The sequence below is a fragment of the Pelodiscus sinensis genome, chromosome 2, assembly GCF_052426305.1.
Source record: "Pelodiscus sinensis isolate ZL-2025 chromosome 2, ASM5242630v1, whole genome shotgun sequence".
Lineage (NCBI taxonomy): Eukaryota > Metazoa > Chordata > Testudines > Trionychidae > Pelodiscus > Pelodiscus sinensis.
Window position 1 is genome coordinate 14,189,982 of NC_143053.1, and position 23,323 is coordinate 14,213,304.

Sequence of the window (23,323 nt, forward strand, 5' to 3'; positions counted from 1 at the left end):
GCACATAGCAGCACCTCCAATTAAGGACTCTGATCAGAAAATTGGGATGACTGAACAATTTAGTTTGAAATAACATTCAAAATACTGATAATCATAGATTTGATGATAGCTTTCCTCATGAACACTGATGCAAACATTCCTTAAATGTGGTATAAAGATCTGTCTTTCCATTACGTTACCTGTACAAGCACAACTGGGAATTAAAAATGCCTATTCCTGGATAGGGAAGGTCAGTTTATTAGTCTGTTGAATCGAAATGCCAGCTGTTCAGACTCAGAGCAGCATGTGCTTGAGCAAGGAGGAAGTGAAGTGAAAAACTTTATTTAAATAAAGCTGTTATAAGCAAACAAACACTCTTGCTTACCATTTGGCAAAACTGTTTACACATTATAAGATACATGAATTTCATTTTCTCTTAAATCAACTTAAAATCACTCATGAAACTTCACTTATAATGCAGTAGGAGTAATATAGGGTGAGATGTTCTATTTGGAGAATACAAACAACACTGATCCCAGAATGCATAAACTACAACCATGAAGGTGGAGCTATTTTATTCAAATGAGAGAGTTAAATTATTGCTGAAATAATTTCTTGCTCATTGACTCTGAGACTGACTTTCCATGGTACAGATATTTCCCCATAACACTCCTTTTCGACAGGACATTTCCATTTCAGATTTTGTATGTATGGAGGATCTCAGAAAAAATAGACATTAGTTATGTTTTGAAATGTTTTGTCATGCGTCTTTACTAGGTCTCAACTTAGAAACAGCATGTCCTATGAATTCAAATGAGGATTTGTCTAAAGATTCTGGCAGCGTCTTCTCTACTACGGATGTAAAAAGGGTTAAAAATACTATAACCAGACTGTAACAGATGACAATTCCAACAGTTATACAGTTAAATGGACCCTGTGGGCTGGTGGCCCTATTGGCTCCCAGGAGCTGCTGGCCTCGTAGGCCACTGGTCCTGCATACCACCAGGTTTGTGGGCTGCCAGTGTCACAGGCTCCCAGCACTGCCGGCTTCATGGGAGTTTAACCATTACTGGAACTGATAAGCATTGGTTAAACACTTACATCCCTGTTTTGCTCTCTTTAGTTCTTGACCTTGGAAAATTATTGAGCAGTTACCACATTCATTAAGTCAATGAGATTATGCAAATGAGTGAAGATTGGTTATGGGAGTAAGGGCTGTAGGATGCAGCATGAGAGGTTTTGTAAGACTTGTGTGACACCAAACATTGTGTAGACCAATGTTTATCATATACATGTTGCTTCAGACATGTCCCATCATTGATCACAACACTGATACACACATTAACTGTAGCTTTTAATTTACTGATCAAATTTTACTTCTTACCAGTTCTCGATCCTTGGCTCAGTCCTTTTGATAATAGCATTGCTATAGCATGTCATGTATTCTAGGTACCTTTGCAAAGGTGATGAGCGTTCCCAGCTTCCACTGAGTACAATGGGAGTTGAGGTGCAAGACCTAATATAAGGCACTTAATGCCTTTTCAGGATCAAGCCCACTATCAAAAGTAAAAGTAAAAAAGACCAAAAAAACTTTATTTCTTCATGTTTGTGAATTTTTTATAAACTAAATTTAAACTGAGATTTTGATAAAGCAATATTGTTATCCTGAGAAATTCTTTAAGAATTGTATATAGTGTTAAATAGATCTACTATACACTCATCTAAAGTTATTTTAATTATTTTCTTCTGCACACCCATTTTTAAGACCATCCTGATTTTCAGAAGTGAACTGTATTTAATATAATACATATATTCTCCTTTGATTTTTTTTCTTGTGTTAGAATTGTGCTGCTGTCTCTCTTCAGACTACAATTACTGTGTTTTTCCAAATAAAAATCTCTTTGAGTTAATTTATTTTCTGAATATTTTTATTTACTTTCATCACTTCCAATTTATTGATTGGAACATTATTGAATTTTGCACTATTTTGGCAAGCTATTTTAAATTACTAACAGATTTTTGGTCACTGACTGTTGGAGTCTGTCAGTATTGTCCCATCTATTAATTAATTTTTCTGTTACAAGACAAATTTCTTCACTGTTATGTTAGCCATAGGCACATTAACACTTTATGCTAGCTTCTTCCACCCTTTGCATCTAGGGCTGAATAGAAGCCTAGGGAAGGAACTGTAACTTGGAGAGGCTGAATTGCTTCTCTTGCTTCTCCCTTTTTGTTTTGAGGGAACGTAATCTACTATTGATTAGGGCTTGTAGCAAATTAATAACAACCCACTATGCCAGCTCAGCTGTGCTGTCTAGTGCATTGGAGAAGGTGCACTGCACTCTCTGCCCAGTCTGCCTGGGGCGATTATAAGGAGGTGGGGAGCAAGTGATCAGTCCTGGCTCTTCCCTTGTGCCTGCAGTGGAGGTGCAGTTCAAACCGTTGAAGTTTTGTGTTACTTCCTGCCCTGCAACTTGGGGCATCTTGAAATGCCCTGCTCTTATATCTCTTCTCTGAGTTGCTCACACACAGCCAGCCAGTACAGGTGGTCCCCGAGTTATGAACACATCAGCTAATGACCGTTCATCCTAATGACCAACCTCCTATTAAGCTGGTCTCCGAGTTATGAATGTGATCCCCACATATGAACAGCGCGGTCACATTTAAATGAACTAACGAACAGATCGAGTTAGGACCAAGTGTTTGGAATGTAACTCGTTCGTAAGTCGGGGACTATCTGTATGTAATTCACTCCCTGAATGTGTGCAGCCACAACCCTGGTCTGATTCCAGCAGTCTGTCAGCAAACACCAGCCACACCCTAGCTTCTATCAGCCTCAGTTAGACTCATAGAATCATAGGGTTGGAAGAGACCTCAGGAGGTCATCAAGACCAGCCCCCTGCTAAAAGCAGGACCAGTCCCAACTAAATCATCCCAGACAGGGCTTTATCAAATTGGGACTTAAAAATCTCTACGGATGAAGATTCCATCACCTCCCTAGGTGTAACCCATTCCAGTGCTTCACCACTTTCCTAGTGAAATAGTTTTTCCTAATATCCAACCTAGACCCTCCCCCCCCACTGCAACTTGACACCATTGCTCCACGTTCTGCCGCTATTGCGAACAGTTTATTGACTTTGCAATGAATTGCAATGTACCTGATGATTTGAGGGCATTTCACCCCTGTTCAGGCTTACTCCTATAGTTCTCTGACTCCATGAAGAGGTTTAGGAGTGAAGGAACCCTCTACTCCAAATTGAGCAATAGCAGTGGCTCTGCAGCTGTGTTAGAGAAAGAGGCAGATTGCTAATCTTTGGCCCTGTGTACCAGTGAGCTCTTCTCAGAGCAAGGTGTGATGTGATGTGGGAGTGATAACATTCTTCTGCTGCATGATAAACAAGAGAATCTGACTGTCAAAAAAAAATCTAACTACACATACCGATATTGGAAAAATCTAGAGAAAATTACTTCTTCAGTTATAATTATTTTACGTGTTATTTGTTGGCTGAGTAACCCTGTGAACTTTTGTGGTTTTATGGTGACATTTTCACATTTTTTTTATTCCTTCCCACTCTCCATTGCTGTATGAAAAGTATGTAGGGAAATTGACTCTACTGGGCAGGGGCCAGAGAAAGCAACCATGTACAGAACGTTTAAAAATGCACAAAACAAATTTTAAAATGAAGATTGATCTTTAAAGTAGCATAATCTTAATTATTACTTGTAACAATTGTTTGTGCTGTGTTTGTACAGCACCTATCATGATAGGGTTCTGGTCTGGGCCTCAGGCTACTAAGTGCTCCTGCAATACTACTAATAATTAATAATGAACAATAAAATTCCACCCAGAAGTCTGAATTTTTAACTTGAATGTCCCTTTAAATATTTACTTTGCTTTCAATAATAGTAACTATTATTACTGTTTGGTTTTCCTACCTTGTTGTGTGTAAGCTATCCACTTCTTTGAATGCATTTTGACAAATAAAGCTTTAAGTACAATACTCTGACTTGCCAGAGAATCATGAGTATTCCCATGTAATCTCATGTGTTGAGGTATGTTTTAGTTTTCTTTATGAATTTTTAAAATAAAATCTTTTAGTAATATGAATGCAGTGGAGGAAACATGTGACTGATCTGAGTCCAATATAAAAAATAGCCAAAGAACTCATATTCCCTGGCGACCAAAACAGCTCTTCTCTTCTTTGAGAATATTTTTTAAAGCAAACAAATTAGGAGTGGAGGAGGATATTTTGATACTGGCTGCTGACTTAAAAGATAATATCATGGCTATTAAGGGCCTGATCCAATAAGGTTAAGCCCTAGAGAAATTACCTTTTGGTAGGATTTTCAAAAATACCTGTGTGATTTAAGAATACACATAAGTCTCAGAGGAACTTGTGCAGCTAAATCACTCTCATGCTTTTGAAAATCCCACCTTTTATTTTTAAATTTGTTTTTATGCTACCCTCTTAATATTTTTCTTCTGCCTAGCTTTTTGCATTACAATTGGTTCATATAGTAGAAAAAAATTGTCTAGTGGACGGATGCAATGTTGCCCCCTTTTTACAAACAATATTTTTTCTTCTACAGAGGCATTACATATCTCCTCACTCTTTCCATGGTGTAAGCAACTATGTAACAAAATTTCACTTGTACATAGTTATGTTCTTTTTGATGTTTGCTCTTTAGGTAATGATTCTGACGTTGACCTTGACAGGAAGGAAGACGAGCGAGAAAAAACTCCAAAGAGGCCACGGATACAGAAAACTGAGAAAGCTCTATCTACAAAAGAAGGCGACCAGATTTCTGGAGCTAAAAATCCTATTATAAGTGTGGTTTTGACAGCACATGAAGCTATTCCAGGTAACCATAATTACTCACTGTATAATCAGATTTATTTTAGGTTCATGGGTATTTATTATTTAATGTTCACTAAATATAAAATAAACTAATTGGAATAAGATTAATAAATATGCAGAATTGTGATCTGGAAATCAGCAATACTTAGCATCCTTGGTTATTTCCTTAGAAAGGCTCACACCTCATCTGGCAGTTACGTAACACTCAAGGCTGTCCTCAGATTTCTTTAAAGGTCTCATGTAAAGGTATGAAAGGGCATTTGGGAACTAGTAAAAAATAACTAAATTTATATAGAGTAATAAACTATGTGAAAGATACTAAAGAAGGAGCTGAAGATATGAATGATAAATCAATAAAAAAGTAGAAAACTATTATTTTTTTCTTCTAACAGAAGCATCATATTTAGGGCCTGATTTATGAGTACAGCTACTTTAAACATGAGTGTATATCAGGTCTTTGCAAACACAAATGGTTAGGTAGATACCTAATTGGACATTTATGCGTACAAGCAGAGTACACATGCAATATTTGAGTGTACAAATTAGGAATGCAAGAACAAATATATTTTTGTAAATCAAGTACTTGAGTTGATTTTTAAATGAGTACTTTATGGCTGTGTTCAAAGTACTTCGTTACTTCTACAGTATCACAGGATTTCAGACGACTTTACAAATAATTATTGACTCCTTAATGCCAGACCTGGGATTTTGTTTGTTCTGTCCCTTTTCAGTGGGTTGTTAGTCTTTAAGGGCAGTTTTAACTTGAACTTTTAACATATCTCTGGTCATTTGAAGCAAGTTATTTGTGTATAATATGTCCTAATAGCTCCATACATAGAAAGGAGTGATGGTAATATATACATTCTTCAGATAGATTTGAAGGAATCATTTGCATGCATAAGAATTAGCATTTACATCAGTGGAAGTATGCAGCTATAATATATGTAGTAAAAATAGAATCAGTGCCATTGGAGGCAATTATTGATTATTATCCTCGCTCATGATCCTCATTAATAAGCCACACTCATGAGCTCACAATAGAACTCTCAGATGTGTGTCAAACATTTGAGAGCTCTATCCTGAGATCATGTGTGAGGCTTAATTTAACTTAAACATCACTGTCAGCCCAGGGCAGTAGGACTCCAGCTGTTAGCATTTAGAAGTTTTGTCAGATATTAGTAAGGAATTACATCTGCAAGATTCACAGGAAAAATATTTAGAAAAGTTGTTTTACGTTAGTTCTCTTGCAGTGCATCAAATTCATAGTCTTTTCTTCTATATTTGCCATTTATTAATGTGTTTGAGCTATTTTGATGTCTCTGGAAATTCTTGGGCCTTTCCTTTTCTCATAATGCTTTTATGTGTATAATATCATAAAGATGGCTTTTAAAGCCTTTCCTTTAATTTCTTGGACACCTTTCTTCAGTAGAAAGTAATTTATTGGTGCAGACATGGTGAAATGTTTTTTCCCTTCCGACTATACTAGATCAGTGGTTTTAAACTGTTCTGTACTAGGATGTAAAATCACATTTAATTAGTGAACCAGTTAAATGTTAAATTTAATTGGTTAAAAGATTAAATGGGGGCAGGCAGGAGAACCGCACCATCCCATTGGGCTGGAGTGTCCTTGTGATGGATGGGAGGAGTGCTGGCCAGTGCGTGGTGACCTAAGGGTTAAACTAAGGTCGCGAGGGGCTGTTTGCAGCAAGCCAGAAGAACCAATGGAATACAGTGCTAAAATTTGAATGCTAAAGATTACCTGCTTGCCGTTTCTCTTTGTGAGATTTTTAAGCCAGGAGTTGAGAGAAACAGGGTGATTTAATTCCATGCAGGATTACCGTGCTTCCAAGGAATACTGGGCATGGAAATGGATTGGACCGTGAGTAAATAGGAGAAAAATGTATATTTAATTGTGATCAGGTTATTTTCTTTGTTTTGTTGTTTGGTTAACTTCTCTGTGCTAATTCATGTGCCATCCTTTCTCTGTTTACCGTATCGAAGCTGCAGCCCAAAGAGACTACATTTCTTTGCGTGTTAATCTGTTCTTTTCTCAGTTGCTCTGTAAAACCCAGTAACTAAGTCTGCTCTATAACAGCCGTGGCCAACCCGAGGTTCGTGAACCACATGTGGCTCTCCCCCTTTCCCTCCCCCAGTGCGGCTCGCAAAGCCTCCCCCCCCCCCCAGGCTCAAAAGCCGCCCTCCCAAAAAATGGCCCTCTCCTCCCAGCTCCCTGTGCTGACCTAGGGAGGGGAACCGTCCGGCGCAGCCATGAAAGCTGCAGAAATAAAGATGGTGGCAGGCGACGGGAGCCTGCTATGGCCCAAAAGCCTCAAAATGCATTTAAATGTGGTTTCTTAAATGAGCAGAGCCTTTTCTTTTCCCTTGAATTTGGAAGCTGTTGACAACTTTGCCCCGGCTCTTCATGCTGGATCCACTGCTATCTTGACTCTTTGCCCTGAATGGGTTGGCCACCCTGCTCTATAAAGTATATTTTTTTGTTTTGTTAATAAAATCACCTTATTAAAGGTGAGGACTTGATCCTTGCTTCCTGAAAGGTAACAGCAGGTCTCTGTGTGTTTGCCGGCCTAGACTGAGAGGTCAGCTATCAGAGATTGCAGTTTGTTTTCTGTGGTTTTTTTTTTTTTTTCCTTTTTCCAGCTCTCTTGTGGTAAAAGAACTCCTCGAGAAGAAGTTCAAGTGTTTCTTCCTAGTTTTCAGGATTTTAATTCACATGATGGTGGCAGGGCCAGTGAATCTGTAATCTTGGGAATTTTTGTAAGCAGAAGCCTATAGGGGCAAGGTATTAAAGATCTTTTGTGAGTCCCCACTTTCTGCACTCGGAGTGCCAGAGTGGGGAACAGCCCTGACAGCCGCTCCTCCCCCACGGCATGGTTGTAGCCATCTCCATGCTGCGAGTAAGGTCTGCTCCAGCCTGGCTGCTTCCAACCCAGCGCTGGGCTTCCGGCTCCCAGCCCATGTAGACTGCCAATTCCCAGCCCCCCAACCAATGCCACTTCCAGCCCCTCATAAGCCTGACTCCCAGCCTGTGTGTCCTGAGAGCCAGCAAGCCTGCGAGGCTGGATCAGCCCTCCGCTTGCGGCAGGCCACAGGCTGGGCGCTGCTCCTGGGTAACAGTTAACCATTATCAAGTAAGCATCACCTGTTAACTGGTTATTTGTTAAGTATCATTCTTAACTGGTTACCCATTCACATCCCTCTTCCAGACTACTGTACTTCTTTCAGGAGTCTGATTTGTCATGTGTACTCCAAGTTTCACCTCATTTAAAGGCTGCTTGCTTACAAAAGCAAGTATAAAAATACAAATGTGTGTCAGCACATTTTACTGAAAAATTGCTTACTTTCTCATTTTTACCGTATAATTATAGAATCATAGAATGCTATGATTCTATAGGTATATGGAAAAAATGAGAAAGTAAGCAATTATAAAACAAATGAATTGGAATATAAATATTGCATTTGCATTTCAACATGATACTTAATCCATTTTTTCATCCATGAGCATTGTCTAAAGCCTGAGCCCGAAGGAGGTCCAAAACATAGCTTTGTAGGGCCCTCAGGCATTTGCTCTACTTCCTATCCCCTAATTTTGGGCCCTGCACTTGCAAGCCCCATACAAATCTGTCGTGTGACCCCTCTAGGGGCTGAAACTCTCAGGTTGAGAAAAACTGATCAGATGACTTGATGTACCCCATGGAAGACACATACCCCTGATTGAGAAACACTACACTGGATCATGTCAAGTTCAAGACTGTTAACATACCGTCACTTTGCCACATTTTCACTGAGCATTAGCACTCTATAGCAGCAATGGGCAACCTAGGCTAGTGAATGAACTGAATGAATGGCCCCCTTCAATTCAGTGAGCTGCAATATTGTCATAACCAAGATGGTCTCTTGGGAGAGGGTAGTTTTGCTGTTTGTATTTGCGTACCTAGAATTTGCAGGGTATGTTGATTGAACCATGGCAGCACTTTGATTGGATGCAGAAGGAGTGCACAACTCTCACAGTCAATGTTGTGTGAAATCAGCACACAACTCCCTTCGCATGCTCTTGATTTACCTGCCTGTCACTTTAGTAATATCGTTAGGAAAAAACGACATGGATGAAACCAGCCAAATCTGGCAGCTGTTGGCAACAATAAACAAAATGTCTGTGGGCTACACGGAGAATTCCGATGGGCTGCATGTGGCCCTTGGGGTGCAGGCTGTCCACTGCTCTATCGACACCTGTCTTCTGAGTTGAGAAGTTTTTCCTTAATGTGTAGTGTTATAAAATGCTTGCTGAAGATGCGGCATAGAAAAATAGAGACTCAAGAATTAGAAGGGTTTCATCCTCAGTTTTTTAGAAAGAGATAGTACTCAGGGCTTTTCTACGCTTGAAATTCTACAACCGCACAACTGCAGCTCTACAGCTGCGTTGCTGTAGTGCTTCAGTGTAGACACTACTTATGCTTGTGGGAAGGATTCTCTTATCAGCATAGGTAATTGCATCTCTTTTGAGAGGCGGAAGCATTCCATCGACCAAGCATTGTCTACAGTGGGGTTAGATTTACTTAATACTTTACTCTGGGGAAGAAGGGTGGATTTTACACATCCCTGAGTGATGTAGCTGGATCAGCATAATCTTTTAGTGTAGACCAGGCCTCGAAGAGCGTGTCTCCTTTTTCTATTGCAAGATGCTTTCCAAACTTTGTTGTATTAGCTGTTCCATAAACTTGTATTCTGTACTACTAAGGTCAAGTTCAGAGACACTGCTTTATATCACATGTACTGTAGATTATATCTAAATTGAGCTTTAAAAATCCCTTGTTTAGAGGCAAAGGAAATGGGGAATCAACCTTAAAAGTCTGTTTGAAATCACAAAACATGGTTGAGACATTTTAGGTTAAGGATGCCTGTGGAATTCTCAGCAGATGATCAGGATTTGCTCAGATCTTGCCTCCTTTAGAGACCAGGACACACTTGCTATTTTGTGTTAGACTTTTCTCAATAGACAAGGTGATACTGGTTAGCAAGAAGGGAAGGGATAAATAAAATATAAGAATCTAAAATCCTTTTTGAGGTTAAAGCCCTACCAGGCCTCTGATGACAATTAAACTTCCTGTATTTGGCACCAAGATTAGTACAGTTAACCAGCATCTGCTCAGTATCTGCAAGAAATTAACCAATATGTGATGGTCCAGCTGAGAGAGAGTGAGGAATGTTGACATTTATTTTATGTATGCCAATTTTTTTTAAATGACAAGCATATATAAAATATTATTGTTTTTCCTCTCACTCTGCTATTCTTCATATGCCGCTTTTCTTCTTTGACCATACGGTATTTGGGATTAGGACGTGGCAAACATGGAGCTGCTATATAATAATCAAAGAATACTGAGATGCAATTATTTTATGAAAACTTTGTGGCCTAGTCAATGTGGTAAAGTTATTGTACATCTGGTTATAGGAGTTTTCTATATGAATTTTTTTATCTAGCTTAATAGAGGGCTGTTAAAAAACAAACAAAAAATCAGGAAAGCAACAAAATAGCTTTAAATAAGCAAACCTCCCAGTTAAATGGTTGAGAGAAATAACTGGCTAGTGAAATGCTGCCAGATTACATCATGAAATGACTGGAGCCTAGAAATAATGAAGACACTAAACAGTTATTATAAAGCCTTTTCTAAGGGGGATTAATTCACAGGTGCTGTCCACAGACACAAGCTGGCAGAGAGAGGCTCTGCAGGGAGAGTCTGGGGATATTTTGTCTTTTCCAAATCCAGGGAATGGAAATGGTCAGCAGAACCTTGGCAGATACAAAGTTTGGAAGAAACAAGTAATCAGCTAATCGTGTAGTCAATAGAGTTTCTGTTGACTACACGCTTAGTCTATAGGGTTGGAAGCCTCCGGGATCTAATCCCGCTGCAGCTCTGCAGTTTAAATGTAGTAAGAGCCGGGCTAACTACGGGCAATCCATCTCTTACTACATTTAAACTGCAGAGCCGCAGTGGGGGTAGCTCATGGATCCGGTGCAAGCCGGTACTGAGCTGAGTTGGCTCAGTCCCAGCTTGCACTGGGTCCAGCAACCCCTGTCCGTGGCCAGCCCTGAAGGTAGTGAAATGCTCTGGGCAAACCTGGCAAGGGGCAGCCCGTGGGTGTGTTTGATTTGGGATGCAGCTTCCCCAGCTCATCTCATTTAACAGTGCCTTCCTGTCCAGCCCTGGCGGCTGGAGGGGTGGGGGACTGCCGCACATATCCCAGAGCCGGGAGAGGAAGCCCAAGGGCCTGCAGCATCCCTGGCAGGCTGGCCAGACTCTGGGAAAGCAGTGCTGGGTTGGTGAGGGGCACTTTACGCTCCTATTTGTGCCTCCTGCACCACGGAGCGAACTGCCGCAGCCATTTCAGGGAAACTACTTCCCCTGGCTGCCTGACATGCCCGGCAGCGGCACCCAGGCACCACGTGGGACGGGTAGGGGCGGGCAGAGCCCAGCCAGGAATCTCAGGGCCAGGGCAGGTGGACAGTGGCTGCTGGGCCGCAAGCCGAGTGCTGCCTGCACCGAGTGCTGGGCCGCAAGCCAAGTGCTTGGCTGCTTTGCCCCTTCGAGCTGCGGAGCACCTGGGCCACGCCACACAGCACCCACCCGCCTAGGACAAAGCCTCAGCAATGGGTGAACTCCGGTCCCTGCCCCCAAGCCTAGTGGGGTGCTGCTGCTGATGTGCACCAGGGAGAGGACTTTGCACCTGCCTCCGCCAACAGCCAAATCATAGCAGCTCCTATTGGCCAGAAAATGGGAGCTGCTATGATTGGGCTGGAGGTGGGGACGGTGCGGGAAGTCTTAAATCCCTCCCTCCCGCTGGGATCCCGGAGCAGAGAGGCACATGCAGGGAGCAGTCAGGCTCGTTGTTATGTTCTATCCCACTACAGGAAAAGTACAGCTTTGCGTCTGTAGCACTGCACTGGAGCATTCTCAGTTGCTCTGTGGGGATGGTGCAATTTAAGCTATATTGTCTATAAAGGGCTGGAGCATTATGTTTTGTTTTAATTTTAGGAGCTACAAAAATAGTTCCAGTTGAGGCTGTTCCCCCCGAAACTGAATCAGCAGCAAATCCCGAGCCAGCACTTCCAGACACATCTCAACGAAGAGGGTATCAAGAATATGCCATTCAACAAACACCATATGAGCAGCCAATGAAATCAAGCAGGTGATTTTAACGTAGTACTGGGGTTTATGTTCATATTAAACTTAGGAGTGAAAAATTCCCCTATCCAGCTTCATTTAGTAGAAATTTCCCCATTAATTTCACTTATTTCAGTAGGCACAAAGAGATTATACATCACGAGAGTCATAGTAGCAGGACTAGTTGAGTCAAATATTGAGAGAGGACTATATAAAAACATAAAAATAGGTGAACATAAGTACTGCCATACTGGATCAGATGAAAGGTCCATCTAGCTGAGTATCCTGTCTTCTGATTATGGCCACTGCCAGGTGCCCTAGAGTGAATGAACAGAACAGGTAATCATCAAGTGATTCATCCCCTGTTGCCCATTCTCTGACAAACAGAGGCTAGAGACACCATTCCTGCCCATTCTAGCTAATAGCCATTGATAGATCTAACTTCCATGAAATTATGTAGCTCTTTTGTGAACGTTGTTTTAGTCTTGCACTTCACAATATACTTTGGCAAGAAGTTCCACAAGTTGTGCAATGCAGAAGTTAATGTTTTCCTCCTTCATTTATATTTGTTAAATATGTTAAACATAAAAATGGCCATACTGGGTCAGATGAAAGGTTCTTCTAGCTAGGTATCCTGTCTTCTGACCATGCTAATGCCAGTGCCCTAAAGGGAATGAATACAACAGTTAATCATTAGTTAATAATTTGTTAAAAACTTGATCTTCATAACATCATCTGGCAAGAGGTTCCGCAGGTTGATTGTCATTGCATGAAGAAATATATATATATATATATATATATATATATTATTTTATTTTATTTTATTTTATTTTGGTTTGTTTTAAACCTGCTACTTATTAATTTCATTTGGTGATCCCTAGTTCTTGTGTTATGGGAAGGAGTAAATAACTCTTCATTTTTTCCCACACCAGTAATGATTTTATAGCTCTCTATCCTATCCCTCCACAGTCATCTCTTTTCCAAAGAATCATCATAATCTAAGATAGCACTTTGGTCTATTGGAATGTACCCCTTTCTTTCAGTATATTGAAATGTTTTAATATCTTATCCTTCAGCAATTTTGTGAGGCAGAGATCTGTTTTCTCTCAAGACAACCAATATTGCCTTTATAAACTGATATCTATAAGCTCAATGAAATTAACTGTTACAGCTACCAAAATGCGTCTCCCCAGCGTCATATTTCCATAAGTACAGAGACTGAACCTTTAACTAAGTTTCTGTAAATATGTTTACAGCATTTCCCGCTTAACTTGTTCGATAGTAATAGTTCACTACAGTAATGTTGGAAACTTAAATTTTAGAGTGGGTTACTCCTGAATTTAAAAAGTAGGTACAGGGGTTAAAAAAATTAGATATGTAAAGCATGGCAGTTAGTTTGTGTGAGCCTGTGGGGGGGGGAGATGGGGTGAGAGACACATATCTGTTAATTTAAAAATATAGCATTTCCTCTCTATAAAATATTGATTTGTATATGTCATTAGTCAGTAATACACAGCCATGGTGCTTTGCCATACTTTGCTAATATTTATCATTATTATGAGCTTAACTGTATTCTGGTTGTTTGGCTTCCTTCTAGGTTAGGTCCTACTCAACTAAAAATTTTTACATGTGAATACTGCAACAAAGTGTTCAAATTTAAACACTCTCTTCAGGCTCATTTGAGGATACACACAAACGAAAAACCTTATAAATGTTCATACTGCAGCTATGCCAGTGCTATAAAAGCCAACCTCAATGTTCACATGCGGAAACACACCGGAGAGAAGTTTAGTTGCGATTACTGTGCATTCACCTGTCTCAGCAAAGGCCATCTCAAAGTCCATATTGAGAGAGTCCACAAGAAAATTAAGCAACATTGCCGCTTCTGCAAAAAGAAATACTCAGATGTCAAAAACCTAATTAAACACATCAAGGAAACACATGACTTGCAAGACAAAAAAGTGAAAGACGTATTTGATGAGCTCCGCTTGATGACCCGAGAAGGCAAGAGACAACTGCTCTATGACTGCAACATTTGTGAACGTAAATTCAAGAATGAACTGGATCGAGACCGACACATGCTAGTACATGGTGATGAAAGGCCCTTTGCTTGTGAGCTATGTGGCCATGGAGCCACAAAGTATCAAGCGCTCGAACTTCATGTCCGAAAACATCCATTTGTGTATGTTTGTTCTGTGTGTTCGAAGAAATTTGTCAGTTCTGTAAGGCTCCGTGCACATATCAAAGAACTACATGGAAATTTACAAGAGACTTCTGTTTTTAACAGTTCTATCAATCAGAGCTTCTGCCTTCTGGAACCAGGAGGTGATATCCAACAGGAGGCAATTGGAGAACAGTTATCACAGACTGCAGACGAGTTTGTTTCCTTGAGTGCTAAAGTGCTTAGCATACCAAAGCAATCTACTTATGAAGATGATTCAAATGCCATAGATAGAAGCCATAATGATCAGCATGGTGGTCTTTTGAAAATTGAGACTGCTCTTTCTTTAGAATTTGAAAACTCTCTAGCGAAGAATGCACCAGAACCACAATGTCAACCACCAACAGACCAAGCAGCACCAGCCCCTCAATCAGATTGTTTCTTACTGAAAAATGCTACCCGTGCTTCAGATGAGCTAAAGGCTTCTTGTGAAAATGTTCAGGAAGTCAATCATGATAGTTCAGTGAATATGCAGGGTGAAGAAATTCAACTGTTGTTGTCTGGAGGCAAAAAGTCTAATATAAATCAGAATGATATAGCTATTGAGAACCTTTCTGTTTCTGAAGAGAAAACTCAACCCATTTGTTTTAGTGAATCAGAAACTAGCAAGTCACCAAATCAAAATACGGATGACTCTACAAACCCTCCTCCAGTATCAGAAGGCAGTACAGCCTTCAGTCCACAGCTGGATTCTCTTAATATGGCTTCTGATAATCGAAGTGGAGCTGTTGCCTTTATGCAGATACTGGACAGTTTACAAAAGAGACAAATGAACACAGACTTGTGTGAGAAGATCAGGAAGGTTTATGGAGACTTAGAATGTGAATATTGCGGTAAGAAGCAGTGGGATACTTTGAGTTAGTTCTAAGAAGTAACGTAGCAATACTTTTATAGCTTCATTCTGATTTGTAGTTTGATGAGTTTGTGATTCTTTTAATTTTAGCAATAGTAATTTCAGAGGTGAGTACAAAACCCGGGTTCTGGTCCGCTTAAATTATTTTGTGCTGTGTACACAGTGAAAAATGAACTTAAATCTGCCAAGGAAACCTTGGAAAAAGGAAAAGGCATGGGCTAAATAAGAGTCTGATATGCCTGATTTTCTGCTGGGGTAACATCCTTCTGGTGTGTTCTCTTTTGCCCTCCTTCCATTGCCACTTTAACTTTTATTTCTTCATTAGGAACACACTTGTTAAGATTCCCTGCATTAAGGGGTCCCTTGTTAAGGTCTCCCTCTTTAGCATATGTCAATTAAGTTGGTGCCACAATTTTGATTTCTGAATGTATTTTCATCAGTGAGGTGTCTTAAGATAATTTTAACAGCTATCCCTTCATTAAACACTAAAGGAAAGGATGAAAATATAGTATTTTGAATGGAAATTGAATACGTATTTGAATTCTTTACTTTATCAGTTCTTTAGAAAATACTTGTTTTCATGTTTGATTGTTTTTAATCTTATTTTTAGGCAAGTTGTTTTGGTACCAGGTGCATTATGACATGCATGTTCGTACTCACACTCGAGAGCATTTGTATTACTGTTCCCAGTGCAATTATTCCTCCATCACCAAAAACTGCCTTAAGCGTCATGTCATTCAGAAGCACAGTAACATTTTGCTGAAATGTCCTACTGAAGATTGTGACTACTCCACTCCAGATAAGTACAAGCTCCAAGCACATCTTAAAGTTCACACAGAGCTCGTAAGTACCAGACGAAATAGCATTTTTTAACCTATGTTCTATGTTATCACCATTATTTTCAAAATCAAGTGACAGTATTACCCACTACTACTGAATAGTGAGAGAGAGAGCTTAGTCTAGCATTGTTTTCTCCTGTTTTATCTTTTTAGACTGTAGCCAGAATCTATTCTTAGTCACTTAATTATTTCAACTATAATTGGCAATAATAATCTTATACCTTTACTTGGACCCATATTTGCATAAAATTATGTATGCTTGAAAATGATGTGCATTAAATAAAATTTAGATCAGGGGTGGGCAATAATTTTTGAAGTAGCCCTGGGCCACCTTGGAAGGGGCGGGGTCTAAACAGGAAGGGGCGGGGTTACCCCAACCCCTGACCATATTTGGTCTGGGGGCTGGGGGAGCCCCTTTGCTCCATGTTTGGTCTGTGGGTTGGGGGAGCCCCTTCGTGCACTCCCCAATTAGGGCCTGAGGGGTGGGGGAGCAGCATGGCCTCTGCGGGCCAGATTCACCTGCTGGCGGAGGTTCTTTTGCCCACCCCTGATTTAGAGTAATGTCACCGAGACCGGATTGGCAGTTAGCAATAAGTCTTCTGGAACATTCTCTCACAGTTTGAGTTCCTTTAGTTGTGGTCATGGTGTTTCTTTTTGGACTCTAGAAAACGTTGTAAAATATTAGTTTCTTGTTCCTTTTGGAGATGTGGTGTAGATCCCTACTTTTGAATTCCATAAGCACCCAGCTTGTTGAGATGGATCCTTCTAGTAAGCCACAGTTGTTAGGGCAGAATTCATCTCCTCTGTGGTGCGAAACCTCAGACATACAATTGTAAAAGGGATAGTAGCCCTAATTGTGACATCGTTTCTTCTTGTCATCATTAGCCTTTAGAAGGATACTGCACGATTGTGCAGTTTCCAGGATTTGTGACTCTGTCTTACTAATTTACCTGGTTCCTACTCTTTCTAGCATATTTATGTTCAGTTCAGTGCAGACTTGCCAGCCCTATTCTTTGGCTTCATGGGGTATGAATGTGCCATTGACCAGGGTGGATCTCAGGAGGAGTTACTATATTTGTGGGAAAAGGCCCTTGAAGCTTAGGCTTCCCTTGCTTGCAAAGGCATTTGAGACACCTTTGTAAGGGTTTGGCATTTCAGAGCCTGTAATGTAATTTGTTGAAGAATGGCCCCCAAAAATCTTCAGATTCCAAGAATTGAGTTTGACACTGACTGTTTCCTCCTGAGCATCAAAGAAGGAAAAGAAGATGTGATGACGCTTGCATGAGATATATTGGAACAAGAGATAATTTAATTATGAAGGGAACTGGCACTTGAAGATTCTTTCTTGTCAGGGATGTTTTGGTGTTGTTTCATTCCCTTCTGGTTACCCTTATTACCTTCCTCAGAGCTGATTGAGTTCATGGCACCAGTACTAACAAGTAGCAAGAGAGAGCGTAATCTAGCATTGTCTTCTCTGGTTTTATCCCCAGCTGAATCAATCTGTTAACGTCCTTTTGTTTCTAGGAGACTTGAATCACCCATACTTTACACCTGTCCCAGGGAACATTTCCAAAAGAAAAAGATAAGGATTGAGTTGAAGAGGATTCTTTGAATCAGTTGTTTGACCCTTTCTCTTCCTCCTGCTAATGAGTCTGTGGGTGCTTCATTTTCTTTTCCTGAAGGATTTGAGGAATTTTAAGCCTGACTAACAGGATAAAAGAAGCTCTAAGTACAGAGTTATTCAAAAGTATATGAAAAGTGCCTTCGGTTGCTTAATATTTTAGATCAGCAGAAGAAGGGCTGGCAGGTGGCTGTTTATGAATCTTCTGAAGTCAATGAGATATTTCTGTCTGGCCTCTGTCTCAGTTCCCATAATACATCTAATCTGTCTAACCTCTGTTCTTATGATGCCCACTATTGGCATATAAATATGCCCATATTGACATATAAATGTTCTTTGATTGTTAGTTCCTAGGTATATTCCACTGTGGATGTGCATGCACTCCATGTGCTGGAGTTGGAAGATTTTTATTAGCAGTGTTTGTTGGTCCATGCCTAGGCTCTGAATCAAACATATAAGAAGTGGGATGGATTACGTTCCATTCGAACATCCTTAGTCTATGACAGAACTTCTTCAATGACTGCAGTAATATCCAGCTTTGCTGGCATCAGCTAATGTAGTGAATTTGCCTTCTGTTCAATGGTAATGGCTGTAATCATGCACAGTGCTTTCTGGCTCCTATCCTCTGGATTCCCCAGGCAGGTACACACTACAGTAAAAGATTAGTCTTGTGAGAGAGACAACCTGTTCTGTGAAAAGGCAGATAACACTTATTGGATTCTCTGAAAAAGTTAAGTATCAGAGGGGTAGCCGTGTTAGTCTGAATCTGCAAAAGCGGCGAGGAGTCCTGTGGCACCTTATAGACTAACTGAAGTGTAGGAGCATAAGCTTTCGTGGGCAAAGACCCACATGCATCTGACGAAGCTGCTTCTGAAAAAGTTGAGAGCAATGCTCTGTTTACTGAGAATCTCCTTTTCACTGCCAAAAAGTAGGTACCACAGTTCTCAGCCATATAAACTCAGACCAACACTTAAAACATTTTTAACCAGAGAGGCTAAGAACCACCAAGAAAAGCACAGGATGCAATGGAGTAAACATAACATTTACCCTTCTTCATTCCAGCTCCAACTTCTTTATAAGAAACTTTTGACATGACCTTTGAAGGCTGCAAATAAATACAGTTATCTAGCCAAAGCTCTGATGCTCAATTTGGTGTTCACCTACCTTGTTCATCCCATTGCACATGATAGCAGAATGAACTTGCACAGAAAAATGAAAAAAGACCAAAATATCCTATCACTCATGAGGAAATACTTTTCTCAAAGCCATCACACCATCTCTGACCCGTTAGCCTTCATCCTCAAAAGAAACGTGCACAATACCTTCAACAGATGTATTTGAGGACTTAACTTCATAACTTTGCTAGATACCAAAACTAAGAGATGAACAGAGATACTGTTTTTATGGCTCTTCACAATTTGTAAAACACCCTGCTGTACTAATACTACTATAGCCTATGTCTGTAAAGGTGTTAATTATCATTAAGTGGTCCTCTACAACACGTTAGGTCCTAATGTTAAGAAATCTGTCCTGCCTTGTATTTGGCTGTGACACTCCGGTTACCTTCCATCAACAGAAGCTGGTTGAGTAAAAGCTATTACCTTATCAGCCTTGTCTCTCCAATACGGAAAAGTGCATTTTAGCTCCCACAGTGTTTATTGGGGCAACATGCATGTCTTGCACCTGCTGCATTTAACCTTTATATACCAGGCCTTGAATATATTTTTTTAACTTTCATAATAACTGATTCGTTTGTGGTTACCGCAACAAGGAGAGATCAGAGAGGAAAAGGATGTCAGGATAAGGAGTCTAGAAAGATGACCTGCTTCTTGTTAAAATGTGATTCCTTCTCCTGAAGTGAAGGCATTTGTATTAGAAAAAAATATCTTCCATGGGGGCTAAACATCGTCTGTGGCATTTGAGAGAAGTATTTCCATGTGTGAAAAATACAAGGCTACTACCTGCAGCTAAATTCAGATGTTTACAATGCATTGGTCTCTTCATGTGATGGCTTCAGGAAATAGCTATTTCAGAACAGTCCTGCCCACCTCAGATCCACCTTGTTAGATGGTTGTTCATGCATGCTAGTAATAAATGTGAGAGTTTATATTGACAATTCTTGAAAGAGACAAAAACTTATTTACCTAATTACTCTGGTTCTCCGAGTAGACTGTCAATAGAGATCTATAATCCCTTCCCTGTCCTCCCATCTTTTCATAGTTTATATAGTTTCTGAGTAAATGAAAGTCGCCCAAGGACAACTGACACAGCAATATCTTTATATCTATATCTATATCTATATCTATATCTATATCTATATCTATATCTATATCTATATATCTATCCTCTGTGTAACAGTTTAGCAAATGGAGGGAAAGCATATCCAGTTCCAGTGGTATCTGCTTTCTAGAAGGTTCAGGTTTGATGCCAATGGTGTATATGCACCCAAACAGTATAAGTCGTACCAGCAATCTTTGTGAAGTGCCTGATTTACCAAAAAGCCCGTCTTTTTGTTCATGCCATTTTGCCAAGATTCATGCTTTTATTTGTACTCTTCACTATATATTGAACAATATTTTCTACATCAAGGTTGCACAAATTTATATCCTTAGGCTTTCGTTTAAAGTGTATTTTGATACTATGAGCTAGGCTTGTAAATTTTTTATGAGAAATATTTGATGAGCATCTAAGGGACATAGGATTTTTCTTATTGATGATGTGTAGAGAACACATAATGTTCTTATTAAAAATTCAAGTGACATAAGCATCTTTATAAATAATTGGTTTAATACAGTATTTTACAAGTATCAGTATTTATTTTACAAGAGTAAAAATACTAGTTCTAGTAAAAATACTAGTTCTTATTAATTCTTCGAGATGAATATGTTCAGTAAACCTGGTTTTGAATAAATCATAATTTCTAATTTAATGGAACATTTGCAAGCATCTATGAAATTATGGTATGTATTAGAGCTGTCAAGCGATTAAAAATAAATCATGATTAATCATGCTGTTAAACAATAACAGAATACAATTTATTTAAATATTTTTAGATTTTTACATTTTTAAATATATTGATTTAATTTATAACACAGAATACAAAGTGCACAGTGCTCATTTTATATTTATTTTTATTAAATATATTTGCAAATCAGTATTTTTCAATTCACCTAATACAATTGTTGTAGTGCAATCTCTCTATCATGAAGTTGAATGTTCAAATGTAGAATTATATTAAAAAGCCCTGCATTCAAAAATGAAACAATGTAAGACTTTAGAGCCTACAGGTTCACTCAGTCCTACATCTTGTTAAGCTAATAACTCAGACAGACAAATTTGGTTACATTTTGCAGGAAATAATACCATCCATTTCTTGTTTACAATATCACCTGAAAGTGAGAACATACATTTTCATGGCACTGTTGTAGCCAGTGCTGCAAGATATTAATATGCCAGATGCATTAAAGAGTCAGATGTCCCTTCAACTATCATTGCAGAGGACGTGTCCATGCCGATGATGGGTTCTGCTCTATAAAGATTCAAAGCAGTGCTGATCGACACATGTTCATTTTCACCATCTGCATCAGATGCCACCAGCAGAAGGTTGATTTTCTTGGTGGTTCTGGTTCTCTGATTTGTGCATCGGAGCGTTGCTCTTTTGGGTGTATCTACACAGCAAAGCTTAACTCAAAATAAACTATGCAAATTGAGCTATGTGGGTTGTGTAACTTATTTTGAAATTGGGAGTGGCTACACAGCACTTATTTCGAAATAGAGCGCTCTTCCTCTGACTTCTCTTACTTCTTGTACAATGAGGGTTACAGGAGTTGGAGTAAGAAGTCCTCTAGCTTGATAATATTTCAACATTAGTTTGAAATAACTGCCTGCTGTGTAGACATGGACTAAGTTATTTCGAAATAATGCTAGTTATTTTGAAATAGTGTTTCTGCATAGACGTACCTTTGGAAAGGATACTGTACACCTCGTCCCTTTTAGACTTTGAATGGCAATTCAGATTCTTAAATCTTGGGTTGTGTGCTGTAACTATATTTAGAAACCTCACATTGGTACATTCTTTGCATTTTGTCAAATCAGAATGGAAGCACGTCCTCTAGAATGATAGCCAGAGAATGAAGAGACATACAAATGTTTAGCTTTTCTGGCTCATGAATATCTTGTAACACTGGCTATAAAAATACCATGCGAACACCTGTTTTCACTTTCAGTTGTGATTGTAAACAAGAAGTGGGCAGCATTATCCCCTGCAAATTGTAACCAAACTTGTTTGTGTGAGTGATTAGCTGAACAAGAAGTAGGGCTGAGTGGACTTATGGGTGCTACAATTTTACATTGTTTTGTGTTTGAGTGCAGTTATGTAACAAAAAAAACCCCTACATTTTTAAGTTACATTTTTATTTGTATGAGGTGAACTGAAAAATACAATTTCTTTCATTTATCATTTCATAGTGCAAATATTTATAATAAAAATTAATATAAAATGAGCACTGCAGACTTTGTATTATGTATTCGTAATTGAAATCTATATATTTGAAATTGTAAAAAAAAGATATTTAATAAATTTACTATCGTGGAGTGTGATTAATCACAAATGATTAAAAATAAATTAATTTTTGAGTTAATTGCATAAGTTAATTGTGATTAATCAACAACCCTAGTATTTATAAGTAAACATTTGCTGGTAATGTCATGATAGTGGTATGAGCTATATTCTAGTAACTTGGGTTTATTGTAAGATATCCAGGTATCTATCTCAATAGCAATCCCATTAAGTGGTCTCTGATTCTTCTTCTAGCTGTTGCTCATGTCCATTCTTTTTAGGTGTGTGATCACCACATGCACTGGTGCCAGAAGATTTTTCCTTCAGCAGTATCTATAGGGAACTGGCTCCAGCACTCTCTGGAGTGGCACACACATACTGCACTATATAGCGCAGCACCGGGTCCCTCCCTCTTCAGTTAATTCTTGCTGCTGTAATCCTTTATTTAGTTGTAAATAGTTTCCCTCTAGTTAAGTATTTGTGAATAGTTATATATTAGCAGTTAGTCCCCATTAGAGACTTTGCCTGGGGATGAGGCATGCCATCGCTGTCTTGGCGAAGTGCACATTTCTGACAAGTGTCGAATCTGCAGACCATTTCTTCCAATGACCATAAAGGACAGGATTATTTGTTTGAAAGCTCTACTTATGGAGTCCGCCCTTGCTCCCCAGCACCACCACTCAAACTCTGCACCGAACACCAGTGCCTTGGTTCCGAGTACTTCTCTGGTGCTATCAAGCCCTCACCAGACCTCTTTGGTGGTCCCATCTAAGAGGACCAAGAAGTCGGGCAAGGAGAGTCCCATGCCCCATGCAAAGAGAAGGTGCTGTTGCTACACTTCAAACGCATGTAAATTGCATCAACTATTGGATTAGCCAGTTCATCTAAATTTAACATCCCTAGTCAGGAGATGCTCTCCCACCAATATAGCTTCCACTTCTCACTGAGGAGGAGGTGTTGTGCCAAGGAGAGAGCACTCTGTCATCATCATGGAGCATTTTTGCTAGAGTCACTGCCATGATGCAGCTGCAGCGATGCTCCACTGTAGGTTAGCTCTGCCCTGAGTAGTTCTGCTTAGGGAAGGCTTAGGACTGTAACAGCACAAGGTTTGCTTGATTGGATGAAATGCATTGGCAGACAGATAAGAAGGCTTCCAAAACAGCACACAGCACTGACCAGCATTAGCCATTGTTATTAGTCCTACTTATTCTG

The 23,323-nt window shown here is 39.6% G+C and overlaps 1 protein-coding gene across 6 annotated transcripts in view; it reads left to right on the forward strand.

The window, feature by feature from the left end:
- The window catches only part of ZFAT (zinc finger and AT-hook domain containing), a 254,589-nt gene that overhangs the window by 169,483 nt on the left and 61,783 nt on the right, over nt 1–23,323 (forward strand). For all 6 annotated transcript variants that reach the window (XM_075920086.2, XM_075920084.2, XM_089776155.1 and 3 more), the window contains 4 exons: nt 4,669–4,842; nt 11,891–12,044; nt 13,617–15,073; nt 15,704–15,936. In XM_075920086.2, the coding sequence (XP_075776201.2) occupies nt 4,669–4,842; nt 11,891–12,044; nt 13,617–15,073; nt 15,704–15,936 (2,018 nt within the window). The remainder of the gene's footprint in view (nt 1–4,668; nt 4,843–11,890; nt 12,045–13,616; nt 15,074–15,703; nt 15,937–23,323) is intronic.